At 37.9% G+C, this 17,953-nt stretch overlaps 2 protein-coding genes, 2 non-coding genes and 2 pseudogenes across 4 annotated transcripts; 5 read left to right on the top strand and 1 right to left on the bottom strand.

Moving 5' to 3' along the window:
* The window catches only part of LOC148074730 (serine/threonine-protein kinase B-raf-like), a 142,602-nt pseudogene that overhangs the window by 120,941 nt on the left and 3,708 nt on the right, over positions 1–17,953 (top strand).
* LOC148074735 (class I histocompatibility antigen, F10 alpha chain-like) lies at positions 131–4,360 on the top strand. Its single transcript, XM_087794822.1, has 7 exons — positions 131–391; positions 1,898–2,176; positions 2,373–2,663; positions 2,822–2,923; positions 3,077–3,094; positions 3,227–3,283; positions 3,373–4,360. The coding sequence occupies exons 1-6, from the start codon at positions 136–138 to the stop codon at positions 3,280–3,282; spliced, it is 1,002 nt and encodes a 333-aa protein (XP_087650948.1). The 5' UTR covers positions 131–135; the 3' UTR covers position 3,283; positions 3,373–4,360.
* On the top strand, positions 5,376–5,588 carry LOC148074734 (small nucleolar RNA U3). The gene has a single exon (XR_015712037.1). It is a non-coding gene; the product is annotated as a small nucleolar RNA U3 (small nucleolar RNA).
* LOC148074731 (serine/threonine-protein kinase B-raf-like) lies at positions 12,399–17,021 on the top strand. The gene is made up of 5 exons (XM_087796030.1): positions 12,399–12,428; positions 14,117–14,265; positions 14,522–14,641; positions 14,716–14,875; positions 16,884–17,021. The coding sequence occupies exons 1-5, from the start codon at positions 12,399–12,401 to the stop codon at positions 17,019–17,021; spliced, it is 597 nt and encodes a 198-aa protein (XP_087652156.1).
* Positions 12,589–12,694, bottom strand: LOC148074733 (small nucleolar RNA U3; annotated as a pseudogene).
* LOC148074732 (small nucleolar RNA U3) lies at positions 13,177–13,389 on the top strand. The gene has a single exon (XR_015712036.1). It is a non-coding gene; the product is annotated as a small nucleolar RNA U3 (small nucleolar RNA).

The following is a 17,953-nucleotide window of genomic DNA, read 5'->3' as shown; positions in this document are numbered from 1 at the left end:
ACTGCTGACTGTCCCTCTGTTCTTCACCTCTTTGTCTTTGTAGAAGATGTGATTGTTCTGCTGCATCACAACGTTGTGTCATCAGAACCAGAGAAGATCTAAACTTTGTTTTTGTGTCTCACAGTGATTCACACAATGCAGTTTTTCGACACTGCGTCTGCTGGAGTTAAAAACTTCCCAGAGTTTGTTTTTGTCACTTATGTGGACGGAGTTGAAGTGGAACACTACGACAGCAACACCAGGAGACTTGTACCCAAACAAGACTGGATGATCCAGGTCACAGCAGATGATCCTCAGTACTGGGAGAGAAACACAAATATCTTAAATAACCAACAGCAGGTCGACAAGATCAACATTGAAATAGCAAAACAGAGATTCAACCAAACTGGAGGTTTGTTGTCTTTAAAATCAATGTTTGACCTTAAACTGAATCATGTTCAACCTTTTTACATCCTGAACCATCAATCTTGTATACAGAGTAGATCAGAGGAGGAAACTGGAGTAGATCATACAAGTTCAGAGAAGGAGAGTAGATCACAGTGGAGTATTAAACAGTGGAGTAGACCACAGTGGAGTATTAAACAGTGGAGTAGATCACAGTGGAGTATTAAACAGAGGAGTAGACCACAGTGGAGTATGAAACAGTGGAGTAGACCACAGTGGAGTATTAAACAGTGGAGTAGACCACAGTGGAGTATTAAACAGTGGAGTAGATCACAGTGGAGTATGAAACAGTGGAGTAGACCAGAGTGGAGTATTAAACAGTGGAGTAGACCACAGTGGAGTATGAAACAGTGGAGTATTAAACAGTGGAGTAGATCACAGTGGAGTATTAAATAGTGGAGTAGATCACAGTGGAGTATTAAACAGTGGAGTAGACCACAGTGGCGTATTAAAGAGTGGAGTAGACCATAGTGGAGTATTAAACAGTGGAGTAGACCACAGTGGAGTATTAAACAGTGGAGTAGATCACAGTGAAGTATTAAACAGTGGAGTAGATCACAGTGGAGTAGACCACAGTGGAGTATTAAACAGTGGAGTAGACCACAGTGGAGTATTAAACAGTGGAGTAAATCACAGTGGAGTATGAAACAGTGAAGTAGACCACAGTGGAGTATTAAACAGTGGAGTAGACCACAGTGGAGTATTAAACAGTGGAGAAGACCACAGTGGAGTATTAAACAGTGGAGTAGACCACAGTGGAGTATTAAACAGTGGAGTAGATCACAGTGGAGTATTAAACAGTGGAGTAGATCACAGTGGAGTATTAAACAGTGGAGTAGATCACAGTGGAGTATTAAACAGTGGAGTAGATCACAGTGGAGTATTAAACAGTGGAGTAGATCACAGTGGAGTATTAAACAGTGGAGTAGATCACAGTGGAGTATTAAACAGTGGAGTAGATCACAGTGGAGTATTAAACAGTGGAGTAGATCACAGTGGAGTATTAAACAGTGGAGTAAACCACAGTGGAGTATTAAACAGTGGAGTAGATCCCAGTGGAGTATTTAACAGAGGAGTAAACCACAGTGGAGTATTAAACAGTGGAGTAGATCCCAGTGGAGTATTTAACAGAGGAGTAGACCACAGTGCAGTATTAAACAGTGGAGTAGATCACAGTGGAGTATTAAACAGTGGAGTAGATCACAGTGGAGTATTAAACAGTGGAGTAGATCACAGTGGAGTAGATCACAGTGGAGTATTAAACAGTGGAGTAGATCACAGTGGAGTATTAAACAGTGGAGTAGACCACAGTGCAGTATTAAACAGTGGAGTAGATCACAGTGGAGTATGAAACAGTGGAGTAGATCACAGTGGAGTATTAAACAGTGGAGTAGATCACAGTGGAGTATTAAACAGTGGAGTAGATCAGGTCTCACTCTGGTTTCTCTCTCAGGTGTTCACATCAATCAGATAATGGACGGTTGTGAGTGGGACGATGAGACTGGAGAGGTCAAAGGTTATGAACAGTACGGCTATGATGGAGAAGACTTCATCGTGTTTGACCTTCAGACTCTGACCTGGGTCGCTCCGAGTCCTCAGGCCGTCATCACCAAACACAAGTGGGACCAGAATGAAGGCATGAATAAATATAGACAGTTCTATTACACCCAGGAATGTCCAAATGAACTGAAGAAGTTTGTGAAGTTTGGGAGCAAAACCTTGATGAGAACAGGTAGTTCCATGACCTTCTTCTCCTTCTACTCTCCTTCCTCCTTCTCTCCCTCCTCTCTCTCCTCATGTCCTCTCATTCTCTCTCTCCTCTTATCTTCTTTTCCTCACCTCCACCCCTGTCCTCCCTCCTCCTCCTCTCCTTCATTCTCTGTCCATCCTTTGACTTTCTCTCTGAAGTGTGGTGTCTCTCCCTTCAGAGCGTCCACGAGTGTCTCTCCTCCAGAAGACAGCCAGCTCTCCGGTCACCTGCCACGCTACAGGCTTCTACCCCGACAGAGCCATGTTGTTCTGGACCAAAGACGGAGAGGAGCTGCACGAGGACGTGGAACACGGAGAGATCCTCCCCAACCCTGACGGAACCTTCCAGAACATGGTGGACCTGAAACTCCCGTCTGACGACTGGTCCAGGTACGAGTGTGTGTTTCAACTGGACGGCATTCCGGAAGACGTGGTCACCAAACTGGATCCGTCAAACATCCTGACCAACGGTAAGAGTCTTCAGAACCTTCTTGGTGTCTCCAGAGGTTTCTTTCATCCAGATGAGAGTCCAGGTGTGGTCAGCATGGATCTGCTGAATGAGGCCCCACCACGTCTCTAACACTGGTCACCTGATCATGTCTCCACTTACTTTGCTCTCCATCCACAGCCAGGACTTTCCTGACCTTGTACATCATCATGGCCGCCGTCGCTGCCTCCGCTCTGGTGCTCACAGTGGTTGGATACTTCATCTACAAGAAGAAGAAGAAAGGTGAGAGTTTGTGATTTGATCCAGATCATCTCCAGATACTGGAGAGAAAGAATAGAAGGTCAAAGAAGGTCAGCAGAGATGAGAAGAGGTCAGAGGAACTCTTCTATGTTCATCTTCTTCAGGTGTAATTTGTCCTCTTTCTTTCCATTTCAGGCGACTCTGACTCGTCTTGTAAGTACATGATCTTGTCTCAGCTCAGATGTTGACCATGTGACAGAGTGCTAGCATGCTAGCATCAGTGTTGACACTAGTTTCATCTGCTGGTGAGAAGCACACAAGCTAACAGGGTTTGTGATCTTACAGCGGCCCCCAGCTCGGAGCTGGACCATCTGAAGGATCCGCCCGTGGACAGAGACTAAAGTCAGTGGATGATAATTGTCACTTTTCTTCAAGACTCACTTCACGAATGATTTTACAAGTTGATACATTTTTCTGTCTCCGTGTTTCAGGAGGAATCGACCAAGAAACGTCTTTTTCTTCTGAGACTCTGCAGACGTCAGAGCTGCTGATCTTTGTTCCTTCACTGGAAATGTGTTTGAAACTCACATCAGGATGTCATGTGATCTGAGCCGTTATGAAAACTACACACACACACAGATAAATGCACACACACGATTCTGTACCACACAAATACACTCACACACACAAACACTCACACACATGCTTCACTTTAACACTAATAAATGCACACACACAAACACTCACACACATGCTTCACTAAAACACAATAATGCACTCACTCACAATCACACACAAACACACACACACATGCTTCACTTTAACACAAATAAATGCACACACACAAACACTCACAAACATGCTTCTCTAAAACACAATAATGCACTCACTCACAATCACACACAAACACACACATTCTTCACCATCACACAAGGATGCACACACATGCATCTCTGACACACAAAAATGCACTCACAAACAACTGCAAACACACACACACATGCTTTACCAAAGCAAAAACACGCACACACACAAAAAAGCAATCACACACAATGACAAACACACACACATGTGCTTTACTACTACACAGAAATGCACACACAAATAAAAAGATAACAAACACATGTATTTACACATCAAATAACAAACAGAAGTACAAACATGCAAAAACCAAAACGGAAAAAAATCAGACACACATTGACATTGATTTATGAATGTGTAGACACACACACACACACACACACACACACACACACACACACACACACACACACACACACACACACACACACACACACAAGTACACGCACAGACAGTTTTGTGTTCATGTAATAGTTTGTGTGTTTTCTTCCTGGTGTGTAGACACTAGTTAATGAAGCGTCAGTTGTGATGTCAGAGGTGAAGAATCTTGTCAAACATAGTTGAACTGCTGCTTCATTTCTTGTGTGTTTTGATCTTCAAATAAATGGACAGAAAACGTCCACATGTGTTTGGACTCCAAATGTTCAGTAAAGTCACTTGTCATTGAGGGTCAGTGGAGGCTCAGAAAGAATCCATTTGTGCAGCTGTTATGAAAGGTCAACATCTCTGACCTCTCCTTCTGTTTCCTGATCAACTCATGTCCTAAATATGACTGTATTGCTTTGATCAACTCGTCTTGTGCTGAACAGGTGCACATAAGTTGTGTCCACTTTTGTGTAGAAGAAAAATCCAGAAGAGCTTGTGCCGACAATTCACATGTAGAAACTTGATTCAAAGTTTCCTGCTGAGTCGGCTGAATGTGTTTGTGGAGGTTTGCTCTCTGACCTGCTTCTCTCAAGTCAAACTTCATCAGGTTACACAACCATGAGACGCCGATCTCACGCCACACCTGTGCCGCCATCTTAGATCCCGCCAGAGCTCAAATGTGCAACACTGACGACACATTTGGACAGGTGTGGTGAGACGCCCAGTGTGGATGTTTGACTCCGCCCCCCGAGCACCTGCACCAGTCAGGTGTGCCTCTATGAGACTTGTGTGTCACGCCCTCACTGCACTCAACTGCTTTCTGTTTGCAGCGTGGAAGAGGACACCACAACAATCCACCTAGATCGCCCCCTAGCTGTGAGTCGCTCACCTAAGTCAGAATGTTAATAATTGAAAAAACGTTTTCATTTTAACATCAAACACAACTCTTGTTCAAATGTATTTTCCCTTGTATTAAACTATATTGTTTAATGTTTACAATTGTTTGTAATGCATAATAAAATAACCTGATATAGTTGTTTTAATGTCATGGTGATCAATAATCACAGTTTAGATGAATTATGGAATTGAACGTAGTGATTTTGAATACATGTTGTGTATAAACTATGAAACTACAATTATGTTTTCTAGTCTCATCTCTTTGCAATCAAATGAATGACAGTAACATTTTAAAATTCAAAAACTATGCATCCGTCACTGTAATGGTTTGGTGTGAGGATGGAGTGTGATGTTGGTGCAGAGTTAAGTTAAGACTATACTTTCAGGGATCATTTCTATAGTTCTTAACTTAAGAAATGTGTTTGTAAAGTGTTTGGTGTCACTAACCATGATGAAGAGTTGTGATATTCCTTCCTGAGTGTGAAGCAGACAGAGAATAATGATTCACTTCATATGTTCTCTGTCATTGATGATCCTTCTTTACTTCCTTGTGCAGTATTGAGAGGAATATGATCAGAGTGGTTGTTGTGTTCAAGACAATATACTATTAAGTGACATTTTTAATGTTATTCTTTATAACTTTTAACTAAAATAAAAATGTATTTTCATATTAATGTAAAGACTATAGTTTGTAGGTCTTTGTTGAAATTGATATTAAAAAATATCCAAACCTCTGTGGTGCTCGTCTGTAACATCTCTCTTGTACTGAAGCCTTGACGACAACAATTGTTCTGGAAAAATGAAAAGACACTGTTTCATGAAGCTTCACCAGACCATCACTAGTATTTGGATATTTTAAGTTTGTCATTTTGGAACAAGATGTGGACAAAGACCATTGAGCGTCATTTGCTTCTTTAAAATGAACAAACCTTTTTTTTACTATAACTCTGAAAAGGAACCCATTATTCTAAAATGAATCACAACTGTTGAACAACATGAGGCTGAGTAGAAAATTAGTATTTCACCTGAACTAAATTGCTTTTACCATTTAGCAGAACAAACAACCACTCTGATCGTATTCCTCCTCTCAATACTCCTAAAGGAAGTAAAGAAGTAAGTCATTTGTATTTATATAGCGCTGATCATCAATGACAGTGAACATATGAAGTGAATCATTATTCTCTGCATTATCATTTTTTCACTGATAGCGGTTGATTTTATTGCCCATATATGAGACAAACATACTTTGTACGTTTCACACGGTTTCAAAATCAACAGGTTATTTTTGTTTCCATGGTTCTACAAAGACATGTGACACTCTCTATAGGAGGATTTTATGGATCTCTTGGCCCTGACTCACTGTTTCAACCACACCTTAGATCTTGTTCTAGCAAACAGACCTGAAGTTAAAACAACAAATGTCTCTCCTCAGAACTCAGTTTTGTCTGACCATCAAGTATTAAATGTGTTCTATGTATGTAGAATCCTGCTGATAAATTCTTGAGGAGCGTGATATTAGTTTTTTAATTTAAAATATTTGTATCGAGCACAAGTATGCAATACAGGCATTCCAGGCAATGTTGGTCTGATGTAAAGGCAACTATGTAAATATGCAGACACAGCAATGTTACGTATATGCTCTTTTTTTTCTTTTTTTTTCAAGAGACAGTAAATTCAGAAAAATAATCTATTGCAATACCAAAGAAACAACAACAACAGAGTGTACATATAGAAACAAAAAAAACACATAAAACAATGAAAAATAAAGGTCAAGACAAAATCAATCCCTCCTGTATCACTGCTGTATTTAGACAGAGCTTTACCTTGTAATTTAAATGAACATGTTGATTGAAGATTAAACCAATTGTAAATATTTACAGGGTCTTAATCTGAATAAATAAAAAAGTTTGCATTCAACTTTTATCATTTAGTTCTAGTGATGTTCTGGATCATGGAGATCTTTTAAGGCCCTTGTATATGAATTGTTTGGCATTTGAATTTTCTGCTCCTGCACTCTGCTCAATTCATGAGTAAAAAAAAAATCAATTTTTGGAACAAATCATTTAATCGATTGTCGAGAAACGAAACAAATGCTTTGAGACACCATTTCAAATGTAATCTAAATAGAACTGCTCAAGGATTGTCAAGTTCAGAACACTCTTGCTTTCAGTACAATTGTTCTGGTGGTTGTGATCCAGTTGTGGGTTCGACTCCAGCCCAAGAAACATCAAAGTTCTTCGGTTTAAATAAAATACTTGGGAAGAAGTAATGTGACCTTCCTTGGTGAAAGTTTGTGTTGTTTCTCCACTGAAGGTCATTCTAAAGTCGTTCATTAAAAGTTGGGAAATGACATGACATCAATTTAAATACAGTTGGTGCTGAAATACTTTGTAAAATAGAGCTACTATAACACAAGTTGTCCACAATGATTGATTTTAAACTTTTTTAAAGAATTTAAGTGTTAACTTGAACTTTTTCTTCTAATCTTTGCCTATGAGGTTTTGTTGTTGTTGGAGTTTGTTGTGCATTACCATCTGGATCCACCAATACTAATGGATTTTTTTTATTTTAATTTTTCAGAACAAAATGGTACATTCAAGTATAAAGTATTGAGTGGAAAAGAAAGATGAAATATATGAAGAAATGCGAAATAATAATAAAATTAAATATATTAAAAAAAAAACACACCCCAGGGAACATACCCATCAAACTAGTTACTTTACAAAATACTTATATTTTTCAAGAGTTAGAAAAAGAAAATCAATAAATGCATTGAAGGGCAAATATGAAAAATAAAATGACATATTTCCTTTAATTAAATTGCTTCTAATTGGTTTGACATATTCTGTCCATTTGGTCCATATCTTGTAGAACTTGTTCATATCTGTTTGGAGTGCAAAGGATAACTTCTCCATCTTATAGATGTCGTAAACGATGTCTATCCAGTTCTGTCATGGGTGGTTCAACTTGTAACCACTTCCTCGTGATACATTTTTTACTTGCTGCCAACAATATGAAAAGCAATTTCTTGTCTCCATTATTACAGTTTTCTATTGGTTAGTCACCCAGGTACATGTTTTCACCTTTACAGGGAAGATTCACACCAAAAATGTTGTTTAAATGGCTGTGGATCTCTGTCCAAAAAGCTTTGATTCCACTGCAGCTCCAAAACACATGCCAGTGATTTGCTCCATTATACCCGCAAAGTCTCCAACATGCTTCATCCGTGCCCATGTGTATTTTTGAATGGGTGTGATAAAAAATCGAATAATATTCTTCCAACAGAACTCCCGCCATGTATTTGATCTTGTTGAAAACCATTGTAGATGATACATTTTTTTCCCAGCTCTCATTTGTGATTGATATATCTCCATCTTTTTCCCATCGCTGCTTTATATATCCTGTGTTCTCTTGTTTAGATTGTCGAATTCCTTTGTACAATTTAGATACTATTTTATTGCTATTATTTGCCTCCAATAATGAAATGAAAATCTCTAGTAATCCTTTTCCACATGCATCAATTGGCTTTTTCAAATTTTGATTAAAATAATTTCTGACTTGTAAGTATCTGTAAAAATCCTCTTTTTCTTAAGGTTTTCAAAACTCTGAAAATTCCCTTTGTGAATAAATGATTGATAATCAGTTAAACCTTTTGAGATCCAAGTCTTAAATCTGCCGTCTCTTTTATTGGGCACAAAATCGGAGTCAAAAGCACACCACCTCAAGATCCTCGGGGAATCCCCTAGGTGGCAGGACTTGACCAATTCTTGCCAAGATTTTAGGAAAATCCTTAAAAAGTATAGTAGTAAAAAAGTAGTAAGTAGTAAAAGTATGATCTGCAACCTTCATTTCATCCTGTAGCTTGTTCTCTGCTATGAGAGCAATCAATGGAACACCATTTACGCTAGAACCTTCCAAGTTCTTCCAACCTGCAGTGTAAGATCTTGAACAGAGACAGATTAAGGGCCTCAACTGTGCTGCATGGTAATAATGTTGAAGGCAGGGCAGGCCCATACCTCCCTTCTCTTTACTTAATTGCAGTATTTTATATCTGACCCTGGGTTTGTTCCCCTCCCACACAAATCTTGAAATTAATCTGTCCCATTCTATAAATTGTTTTGATGGAATTTTGACCAGGAGACATTGAAAATGATATAATATTCGTGGCAGAATATTCATCCTGATGGAGTCTATCCTTGAGTGAAGATTTAAATATGGTATAGTTGCCCATCTTTGTAAATCCAACTTAATTCTTTCACTCAAAGGTCCATAGTTGAGGTCATACAGTCTCAGCAAGTCTCTAGGTAGTGACACCCCTTAATATTAGAATTTTGCATCCCATTTCCAGTTATACATATTCCTGATTTTTCATGGTGGGTCATAGTTCAGTGTTAGAACTTGATTTTATCAATATTAATTTTGTAACCTGATAGTAGACCGTATTCTTTTAGCATCTCCATCACTTGTGTCTGAGAAGGTTGTGTTATGGTCAACAATAAATCATCAGCAAACAACGCAAGCTTTTTCTCCCCCGTGGACATCATGACTCTTTGGATTTCTGTCCTCTGCCTTATCCATTGACCCAGAGGTTCTATGAAAATGGCAAACAATAGTGACGCACAACACCCCTGTCAGTTTCCTCTCTTCAGAACAAATGATTTTGTTAAATCTCCATTCATTTAATTCGAGCCATTGGTGTTTTGTACAATGCTGCAAAAGTATCAATTATAGTATCATGAAATCCAAATTTTGATAAAACTTAATATAAAAATGACCAACTTACTGAGTCGAACGCCTTTTCTGCGTCCAGACTCAGTAACAGCGTTTCCAAGTTTTGATTCCCAGCTTGTCTTATAATGTGTAATGCTCTCCTGATGCTATCTTGAGTTTGTCTATTTCCAACAAAGTCTGTCTGGTCCTCATGAATTAATTTAGGTAAGATTGGTTCAATTCTTCTTGTTAGTATGGAGGTGGACAGTTTATGATTAATGTTCAAAACGCTCACTGGACAGTAATTCCCAGATTCCATATTATCTTTCCCTTCTTTGGGAATGACAGATATGATCGCCTCGCTCCATGAGGTACAACTTTATGTTCTAAAACCCAGTTAAATGTTCTCAGGAGTGTAGTAGTTAGTTGATCTTGCATTATTTTGCACCACTCGGAGGTAAATCCATCTGTTCAGGGAGATTTCCCTCCTTTTAATCTTTTAATTGCTGATCAAAGTTCATTTTTATGTTAATTTTTAGTTTTGTTCATTGTTAACCATTAGAAGCTCAATATGGGATAATAATTTGTCAATCTGGTGGACATTAGCTGTTTGAGGTTGAGAATAGAGCTTTTCATAACATTTTAAGAAACATTTCTGAATGTTTTGTTGATTAGTTTCCACTTTTTTAGTTGTGGGGTCTCTGATTTTGTGTATAGACCGGTCAGCTTGCTGTTTTCTCAATTTGTAGGACAGGAGCCTCATAGATTTTCCACCAGCCTCGTAGTATTTTTGCTTGGTTGTATTTCATGTGTATTTATTTCATCTATTTCTTTTCTTAGTTTTTGAACTTTCAATTGAGTGTCATCATCTGAGGACTGAGAGAGTTTCATTTGAGTTGTCCTCAGTTTGTCTTCTAATTCCATAAGTTTTTGAGAGTTTCTTCTCCTATGAAAAGATAGAAATTATTTTACTCCTCAACACAGCCTTTGTTTAGAGCATCCCATAATATTGGTGGTTATACTTCCTTTTTATCATTTAATTCTAAATAATCTTCAATTTCAGCTTTCAGTTTATCTTTAATAGCGTGGCTATTTAAAATTTTTGAATTTAGTCTCCAAACTGTAGATCTAAGCTTTTGACCAGACAAACGTCATATAGACAGGACCGTGGTCAGAAACACTACTAGGGCCTATTTCACAGATAACAACAGATCACGAGAGTAAACATTATGAGCTGCTGAGTAATGTGTATATTCTCGATTTTTTTTGAGTTCAACTCTCTCCAAGTATCAATAATTCCCACTTCTTCCATAATATTGTTGAACTTATTGTTGATCTTTCTTGTGTCTGACTTGCCATTAGATGAGTCCATTTTGGGGTTAAGTGGAAGATTGAAGTCGCCCCCACAAATCAACATCCCTTGGCTTTTTGTTGTCATTATTTCAAGTAAACGTTTAAAGAAGGACTAGTCACTCCCAGGTGGAACATACACGTTAAAGAAACTCACCAAATCATCTTCAACTTTACCTGTAATTGTTATAAATCTACCTTCATTATCTTTATACTCTGAGATGTGCTGGTAATTGACTGTGTTATTTATGAGGATTGTCACTCCCCTCCTTCTTCCTGAACTGTGAGAAGCATAATAGACGTGTTTAAATCCTGATTTATTCAGTTTACCATGTTCTATGTCATCAAGATGTGTTTCTTGTAAGAAAGCAATGTGCATTTTATCTTTCTCAAGTTTTTGACAATATCTTCGCCCTTTTAACTGCGTTGAGTACGCCGTTAATATTGAACAAAACAATATTTATTGATCTTTTATCCATTACTGGTGTCCTTTTTGAACAATTTCACAAAACTGGTATGCTCCCTCCCCCCTCAAAAACCAAAAACAAATAAACAAAGCCAGAAAATCTAACAAACTCAATATTACATTCAACTTAATAAACAACTTGAGTGACTCTCAAAGGAGGGTCTCAGGAACTGACATGCAAGTGTGACGTCGTATCTCCATTTTCTCAGATCCTCCGTTGCTTCCTCCACTGTAGCGTAGGTTCTGGTTCCGTCTTTGTATTTCACTCGTAGTCTGGCCGTGAAGAGAGTCTGAAATTGAACTTGGTTTTCCTTCAGGACTTTGCGCACCTCTGCATACTCGCACCGCTGTTTGATGATGGCTGGAGGATAATCTTGATCCATGTTTATTTGGTTAGATTTCCAGGAGAATCCTCTGCTCTGCCACACCTTGGGAAGAATCGACTCTTTCGTTGAGAAACTCAGAAACTTGACGATGATGGAGGTCTAGTGGACCGGTGCGCTCTCTCCATCCTCAGCTCCTCTGCTCTCTGTCATCCCAAGTCCTTCACGAAGCAAGTTCTCCACTAAAGTTATCATGGAGGATGACTCCTCAGCCCCCTCCGGAACGCCATAGATCCGTATTCTTTTCTTCTTTTCTCTTCTAGATCGACTTTCCAAGTCCACCATCTTCTCCTCGACTCTCGCGTGTAGCTTTAGCATCTCCGTATAAACTTCCTCGACGTTCTGAAGCCTTTCTTCTGCCGTCACCATCCGTCCCTCTGCCTCTTCCATCCTTGTATTTAGCTCCGACATCTCTTCTTTTAATGATTGAAATTGAGTTTTACTTTCCTGTCAGAACCCTCTCAGTTCTTGCAGGATGAGATCCATGTCGGCCATGTTGGCTCCTAGCTTCGTTGTCTGCGCCGCTACAGGTGTTTTCTCTGTCCTTCGAAACACGTCTTTCGGGTCCAAATCACGGAAGAATGCTTGACCCCTTTGTTTAAAATGTGAATTATTTAGAAATGTCTCTGTTTGTGGGGGTTATTTAGTAAATTTATCAGGTTCTATTGAGAGCTTCTTCACAACATCACATTGATGTTCACCCAGATGCTCCTGACAATGCTTTACAAACACATTTCTTAAGTTAAAAACTATAGAAATGATCCCTGAAAGTATAGTCTTAACTGCTGTCAGTCAAAGAATGAAACTACATCACATGGTCACATGTCTTCACTGGCAGTGCAGTTTAATAAAAGACAAAGATCAACTGTTGGATTTTTTTTTCATACAGACACTAAAAATGGACAAAAAGATAACTTGAACAATATTTCAGAAAGAAAGAAAGTAAAATTATTTGTAAAATATAATTTAATCCAAATTAATATTCAAATACCTTTTTTAAATTTGTTTCATAAACAAACACTTCTCATGAGGTATTTCTTGATTGTGTTTTTTAATGAATGTATAGTCTTCCTGTAAATGTCACTGTGGAGTGTCAGTTACATTTTTAGATACATTTTACATTCATGTTTGTATTTACTCTAAAACACAGTCTTTTGTTGCTCATATACTTGCAATTTAATGAATGAAAAATGTTTTTAATTAACCATCACTTTAGTAGTTTGGTGTGAGGATGGAGTGTGATGTTGGTGCAGAGTTAAGTTAAGACTATACTTTCAGGGATCATTTCTATAGTTCTTAACTTAAGAAATGTGTTTGTAAAGTGTTTGGTGTCACTAACCATGATGAAGAGTTGTGATATTCCTTCCTGAGTGTGAAGCAGACAGAGAATAATGATTCACTTCATATGTTCTCTGTCATTGATGATCCTTCTTTACTTCCTTGTGCAGTATTGAGAGGAATATGATCAGAGTGGTTGTTGTGTTCAAGACAATAAACTATCAAAGAAAGTTTTAATGTAATTGTCTTTTTTAATTTTAACAAAAAGAAACAAGTATTTTCATTTTAATGTAAAGACTGAAGCTCATAGGTCTTAGTCTTTGTTGAAATTGACAGACTAAACGGATCTGTCCAAGAAGCAATGAATTACACACATAAAAACACAAAAGTATCCCAAAGTAAAGGTTTATTTTTGTATTGAAAACATGTTTGTGTCCCTTGAAAGTGAAACAGCATTATTGAATTATTGTAATCAGATGCATTGTGGTCAGTCGTGTGTGAGCGATTGACTTCACTTATGTTTGCAAGGTTCCATATTAATACTAAAAACACAAAAGTCTGTAGCAAGGTACACTTTTTTTTTTGTTATATTCCATTATGTATTTTAAAAGTTGTATCATATAAAACCTAAACACTATAATGTCGTGCAAGCAATCTCTGAAGTGACACTGCCACCTGCTGTCCAATGAGTCTTAGTAACTTATTTCTTATATTTAATATGATATAAATCAAGTTATTTAGTAAAAAACCAGCTTGACTGGAGTCTGTACATGTTTATCAGTTCAAATCATTAATAATAATGACTAATAATGAAAGGTATTATTACTATAAATTGTACTTTATCAGCACATCAGATACAGACCTAAGTTCTCCTCCATCTTCATGACTCTAAATTGTTTTGGCATTAAAGTTGATCAGTTTTAGGTGAGGAAGACTTTCTTCACTCTGGCCTTCTGCGACTTCTGCAGGAAGCTGCTTTTCCAGGGGTTCCGCTGCCAGACATGGGGGTACAAGTTCCACCAGCGCTGCAGCACCGAGGTTCCTCTTATGTGTGTCAACTACGACCAGTTACAGTAAGTTGTGTCACTTGAGAAGTTGTACAAAATCTTAAATTAAGCTGTGATTTAAAGTGTTGACTCTTCACTGAGGTCATGGTCAGTTTAAGCGCATCTAAATAATTAACAATTTAATATGAAGAAAGTATTGTTTTTAACCTGATGCATCTATAAACATGTGTGCAGTTATAGATTAATATATAAGCAGGATAACATTCAGTAAAAAACCTTCATTTAAACTTGATTTTAATAACATTTTCTTTTGTGGTTCAAGCTTATTGCTAGTTTCCAAGTTCTTCGAGCACCACCCCTTCACTCAGGAGGAAGTTTCTTCAGAAGGGACGACCCCCGTGTCCGAAGTCTGTCCTTCACTCCCCCCATCAGACTCCACAGGGTAATCCCCGCTCTCTCCCTTTCTGCGTGTTCGTCTCTGTGCTCTCTCTTATTGATGGCTTCAAACCTTTCCAGATCCATATGCCACGCCACTGTGTCCCCGTCCAAGTCCATACCCATCCCACCTAGTTTCCGGCCCAATGAGGAAGACCACCGTAACCAGTTTGGGCAGCGGGACCGCTCGTCGTCCGCACCCAACGTCCATATCAACACCATCGAGCCTGTCAACATTGATGTGAGATGCAACAGTTGTTGATATAAATGACTTGATTTTTGATGTAAGAATGTGAAACCAAGTAGTCAGAGGTTCTGCCTGCATCTGAAAAAAATGGATGAATGTTCAAATGATTTCATCCGACGTTGTATATTCTTTCCTTAAACTATTTATCTATAATAATAGTAACACAAATGTTGATTCTTTACAGGATCTGATTCGTGATCAGTGCTTACCGAGGTCGGAGGGAGGTAAAGATCAACACGCAACATTTCCCAAACATCCTGTGGCTTTTTTTCCAACCATTCCGCGTCTGCGTGCTCTTAGTCTTTTGTGTGTGTGTGTGTGTGTGTGTGTGTGTGTGTGTGTGTGTGTGTGTGTGTGTGTGTGTGTGTGTGTGTGTGTGTGTGTGTGTGTGTGTGTGTGTGTGTGTGTGTGTGTGTGTGTGTGTGTGTGAGACCCAATAATGAATATGAATATAAATGGAATGTTGAAAAAGACAATACCATATACCATATATAATATTTAATTTTGTGTAGTTCGCTTTGCTTGAACAACCAAATATGATAAAATGATTCATCCAACAGCTTCTACACAGTCAGCTACTTGGTTAAATAAGTAACTATACTAACAATTGGTACACATGTCAATAGTCATGTTTCAGGGTGAATAAAAAAAACCTGTTAGTAATCTTGTCATATCAGCCATATTTATGTATTTGTTTATCTAGTGTATTTCTGCAGTGCTTTTCAAATATTGCCTGTAAACTAGTGTGTAAAATAAACTTCTCATTCATAATTCACAGTAATTAGGTTAAATACAGTTGTCAAGTGACTCATATATATATATATATATATATATATATTATATCTATATATCAGTTTAACAAGCCTGCACCTCTCAATATATTTCCCTTTTGGAGATTTACATGCAATTAAAAACTAGCTTAAACGACACTTGACTTGCATTTATTAGCAGTTTAGAAATTTTGTAACATAAACTCTTTAACTGTATTATTTTGTTAAATAAAAACCGATGGTTAGAACCATTCCAGTACATACATGACTAAAAATAAAGCAAATATTGTCTTGTATTTTTAAATATCAATGCATTTGTAATATAAATGATAGTAATGATAATAATCAAAGGTAGATGTAATTACAGTCAATGATTGCTTCAATATAAAAATATGGAAATGTGAAAAACTTATTTTTCTAACAATAAATGTTAAGAAGGATCAAGAGTTGCCAGTATTAGTTTCTGCCACGATTGGTCTCAGAGAATCGTCTTCACTGAACTGGTAATGTTTAAAAATAGGAAGTGGAACTGTGATAGTTGTAAGATGAATGCTCCAGTAAAGCCATGAGCAAAACCATGGACAGTTGGTGGTTAGAGGGGCCGGGTGAGTAGCAGTGATGGTGTGTCTGTCTCTTTTTGCCCTGCAGCCCCCCCGACCCACCCCGCCCGCTGCTTGAGGAAGCACCGAACACGGACCTCAAGCCCCCTCCTATACTCCTACCCCAATGACATAGTCTTTGATTTTGAGCCCGAGCCTGTTTTCCGAGGTAGTTAGGCCTCTGTGTGTTCCTGTGTTCTTCCTCTCTTCCCCCATCCTCTTCCTCCTTCACCTACACCTCCACCCCAGCACAACAGCCCCTTTACCTTGTGTCAAGTCCACTGTGTGTGTTTCCCTCTTTATGTTTTCACATGTTCTCTCTCATGGTTGTGGGATTCACTTCAATCTTACTGTTTCAAACACTGTGATGCACTTTTGTTACACACAGACTTCAAAAGAGTCGTTTTCTTCATCATTGTATGGTAAATATATGCAAATAAATGATGCTGTTTTTAAGAGATTCCTTAGATAAGTCAAGCCTTTTGATAATGAATGTAGTATTTAAAATGTATCATTTACCAGTGTAGCTCCATTAAAAAATATTTGGCCTTATGATTAAAAAAAAACGTCTTTGTGCTTTGATGAACGTTGCTGTGGTGATGATGAAGGTGATGGTGATGTGCCGTGAAACAGAAAACTCTCGGGAGGAGGGACTCCAGCGACGACTGGGAGATATCTGAGGGCCAGATCACTCTGGGTCAGAGGATAGGATCTGGTTCATTTGGAACGGTCTTCAAGGGAAAGTGGCACGGTAAGAGTCGGTCTAAATAGTTTAGTTTAACGCTGCTAGAGTCTACAGACTAGTGTTAATGAAGTTTCTTTTATAAGGGATGGATTTTTTTTTTTATTCCAATTATTAAGGTTTTATACCAATGTGAATGATTTTTATGAAATTGTTACTAATAGGATACATTAGGACCGTTACATCCTTATCCCTAATATATATATTTTAAACAAAATCAGAAAGAAAATGGCAGCAAAACCGAACGTTTGGTAACTGCCATTTATATCATTATCGTGGCGAGTGTCTTTACTAATCCCTGGTCCTTTGTAAACATGTTACAGGGAAGAAAAAAATGAGCTTAAATAGTTCGACCAGACTCAATAGAGAAGTGGTGTCAAACTCAATCACACAAATCTTCTAGCAGTTGAGGTTGTGGGTCTAACAACATGTAGATTTGCTAGGGTTCCCGAATCCATAAAAGTATTTAAAGGTACTACAGTACATTCAAGAATCTAATGATAAGGCCTTTGTTTGCATTGAAATACAATTTGAACCAGGGACTATCAGAGCTGATTTACATTGAGGTTCTACTGCAACATGCTTTATGTTGAAACTTCGTTAAGATAAATTGTCTCTGGGCATTATGGGAAAGTGTGAATTTATTGAGTTTTTTTCTAGCCAAAATGTTTCATGATGGCTAAAAGTTGTACCAGACAACGTGGACGACACACCCTTTTTTTTGTGTATTTTTTGCATATATATACGATGGGAGTCAGGAAACGATTTTATTTTATTTTATTTTAATATTAACATTTTGCTGTATTTAACAGTAAGCATGTCTCTGATTAGGATCATGTCTGAATTATCTTTTTATTTTTACATTTTAATCAAACAAACCTTTCATCATCCTCAATTTTGCTTTTATTTTTGATAATCTCTATTCCTCATCTTAACTACTGTCATCTTTATCAGTCAACAT

This window comes from Callionymus lyra, chromosome 7 (genome assembly GCF_982586985.1).
Source record: "Callionymus lyra chromosome 7, fCalLyr1.hap1.1, whole genome shotgun sequence".
NCBI lineage: Eukaryota > Metazoa > Chordata > Actinopteri > Syngnathiformes > Callionymidae > Callionymus > Callionymus lyra.
The sequence above is the reverse complement of the archived record's forward strand: the minus strand, read 5'-3'. Positions and strand labels throughout refer to the sequence as shown.

Coding starts and splice junctions, on each gene's coding strand:
- LOC148074731 (XM_087796030.1), top strand. CDS start 12,399: ATGTCGGCCATGTTGGCTCCTAGCTTCGTT. Junction 14,642..14,715: donor CCCCCATCAGACTCCACAGG/GTAATCCCCGCT, acceptor AAACCTTTCCAG/ATCCATATGCCACGCCACTG. Junction 14,876..16,883: donor TCGAGCCTGTCAACATTGAT/GTGAGATGCAAC, acceptor GCCGTGAAACAG/AAAACTCTCGGGAGGAGGGA.
- LOC148074735 (XM_087794822.1), top strand. CDS start 136: ATGCAGTTTTTCGACACTGCGTCTGCTGGAGTTAAAAACTTCCCAGAG. Junction 392..1,897: donor GAGATTCAACCAAACTGGAG/GTTTGTTGTCTT, acceptor TTTCTCTCTCAG/GTGTTCACATCAATCAGATA. Junction 2,177..2,372: donor CAAAACCTTGATGAGAACAG/GTAGTTCCATGA, acceptor CTCTCCCTTCAG/AGCGTCCACGAGTGTCTCTC.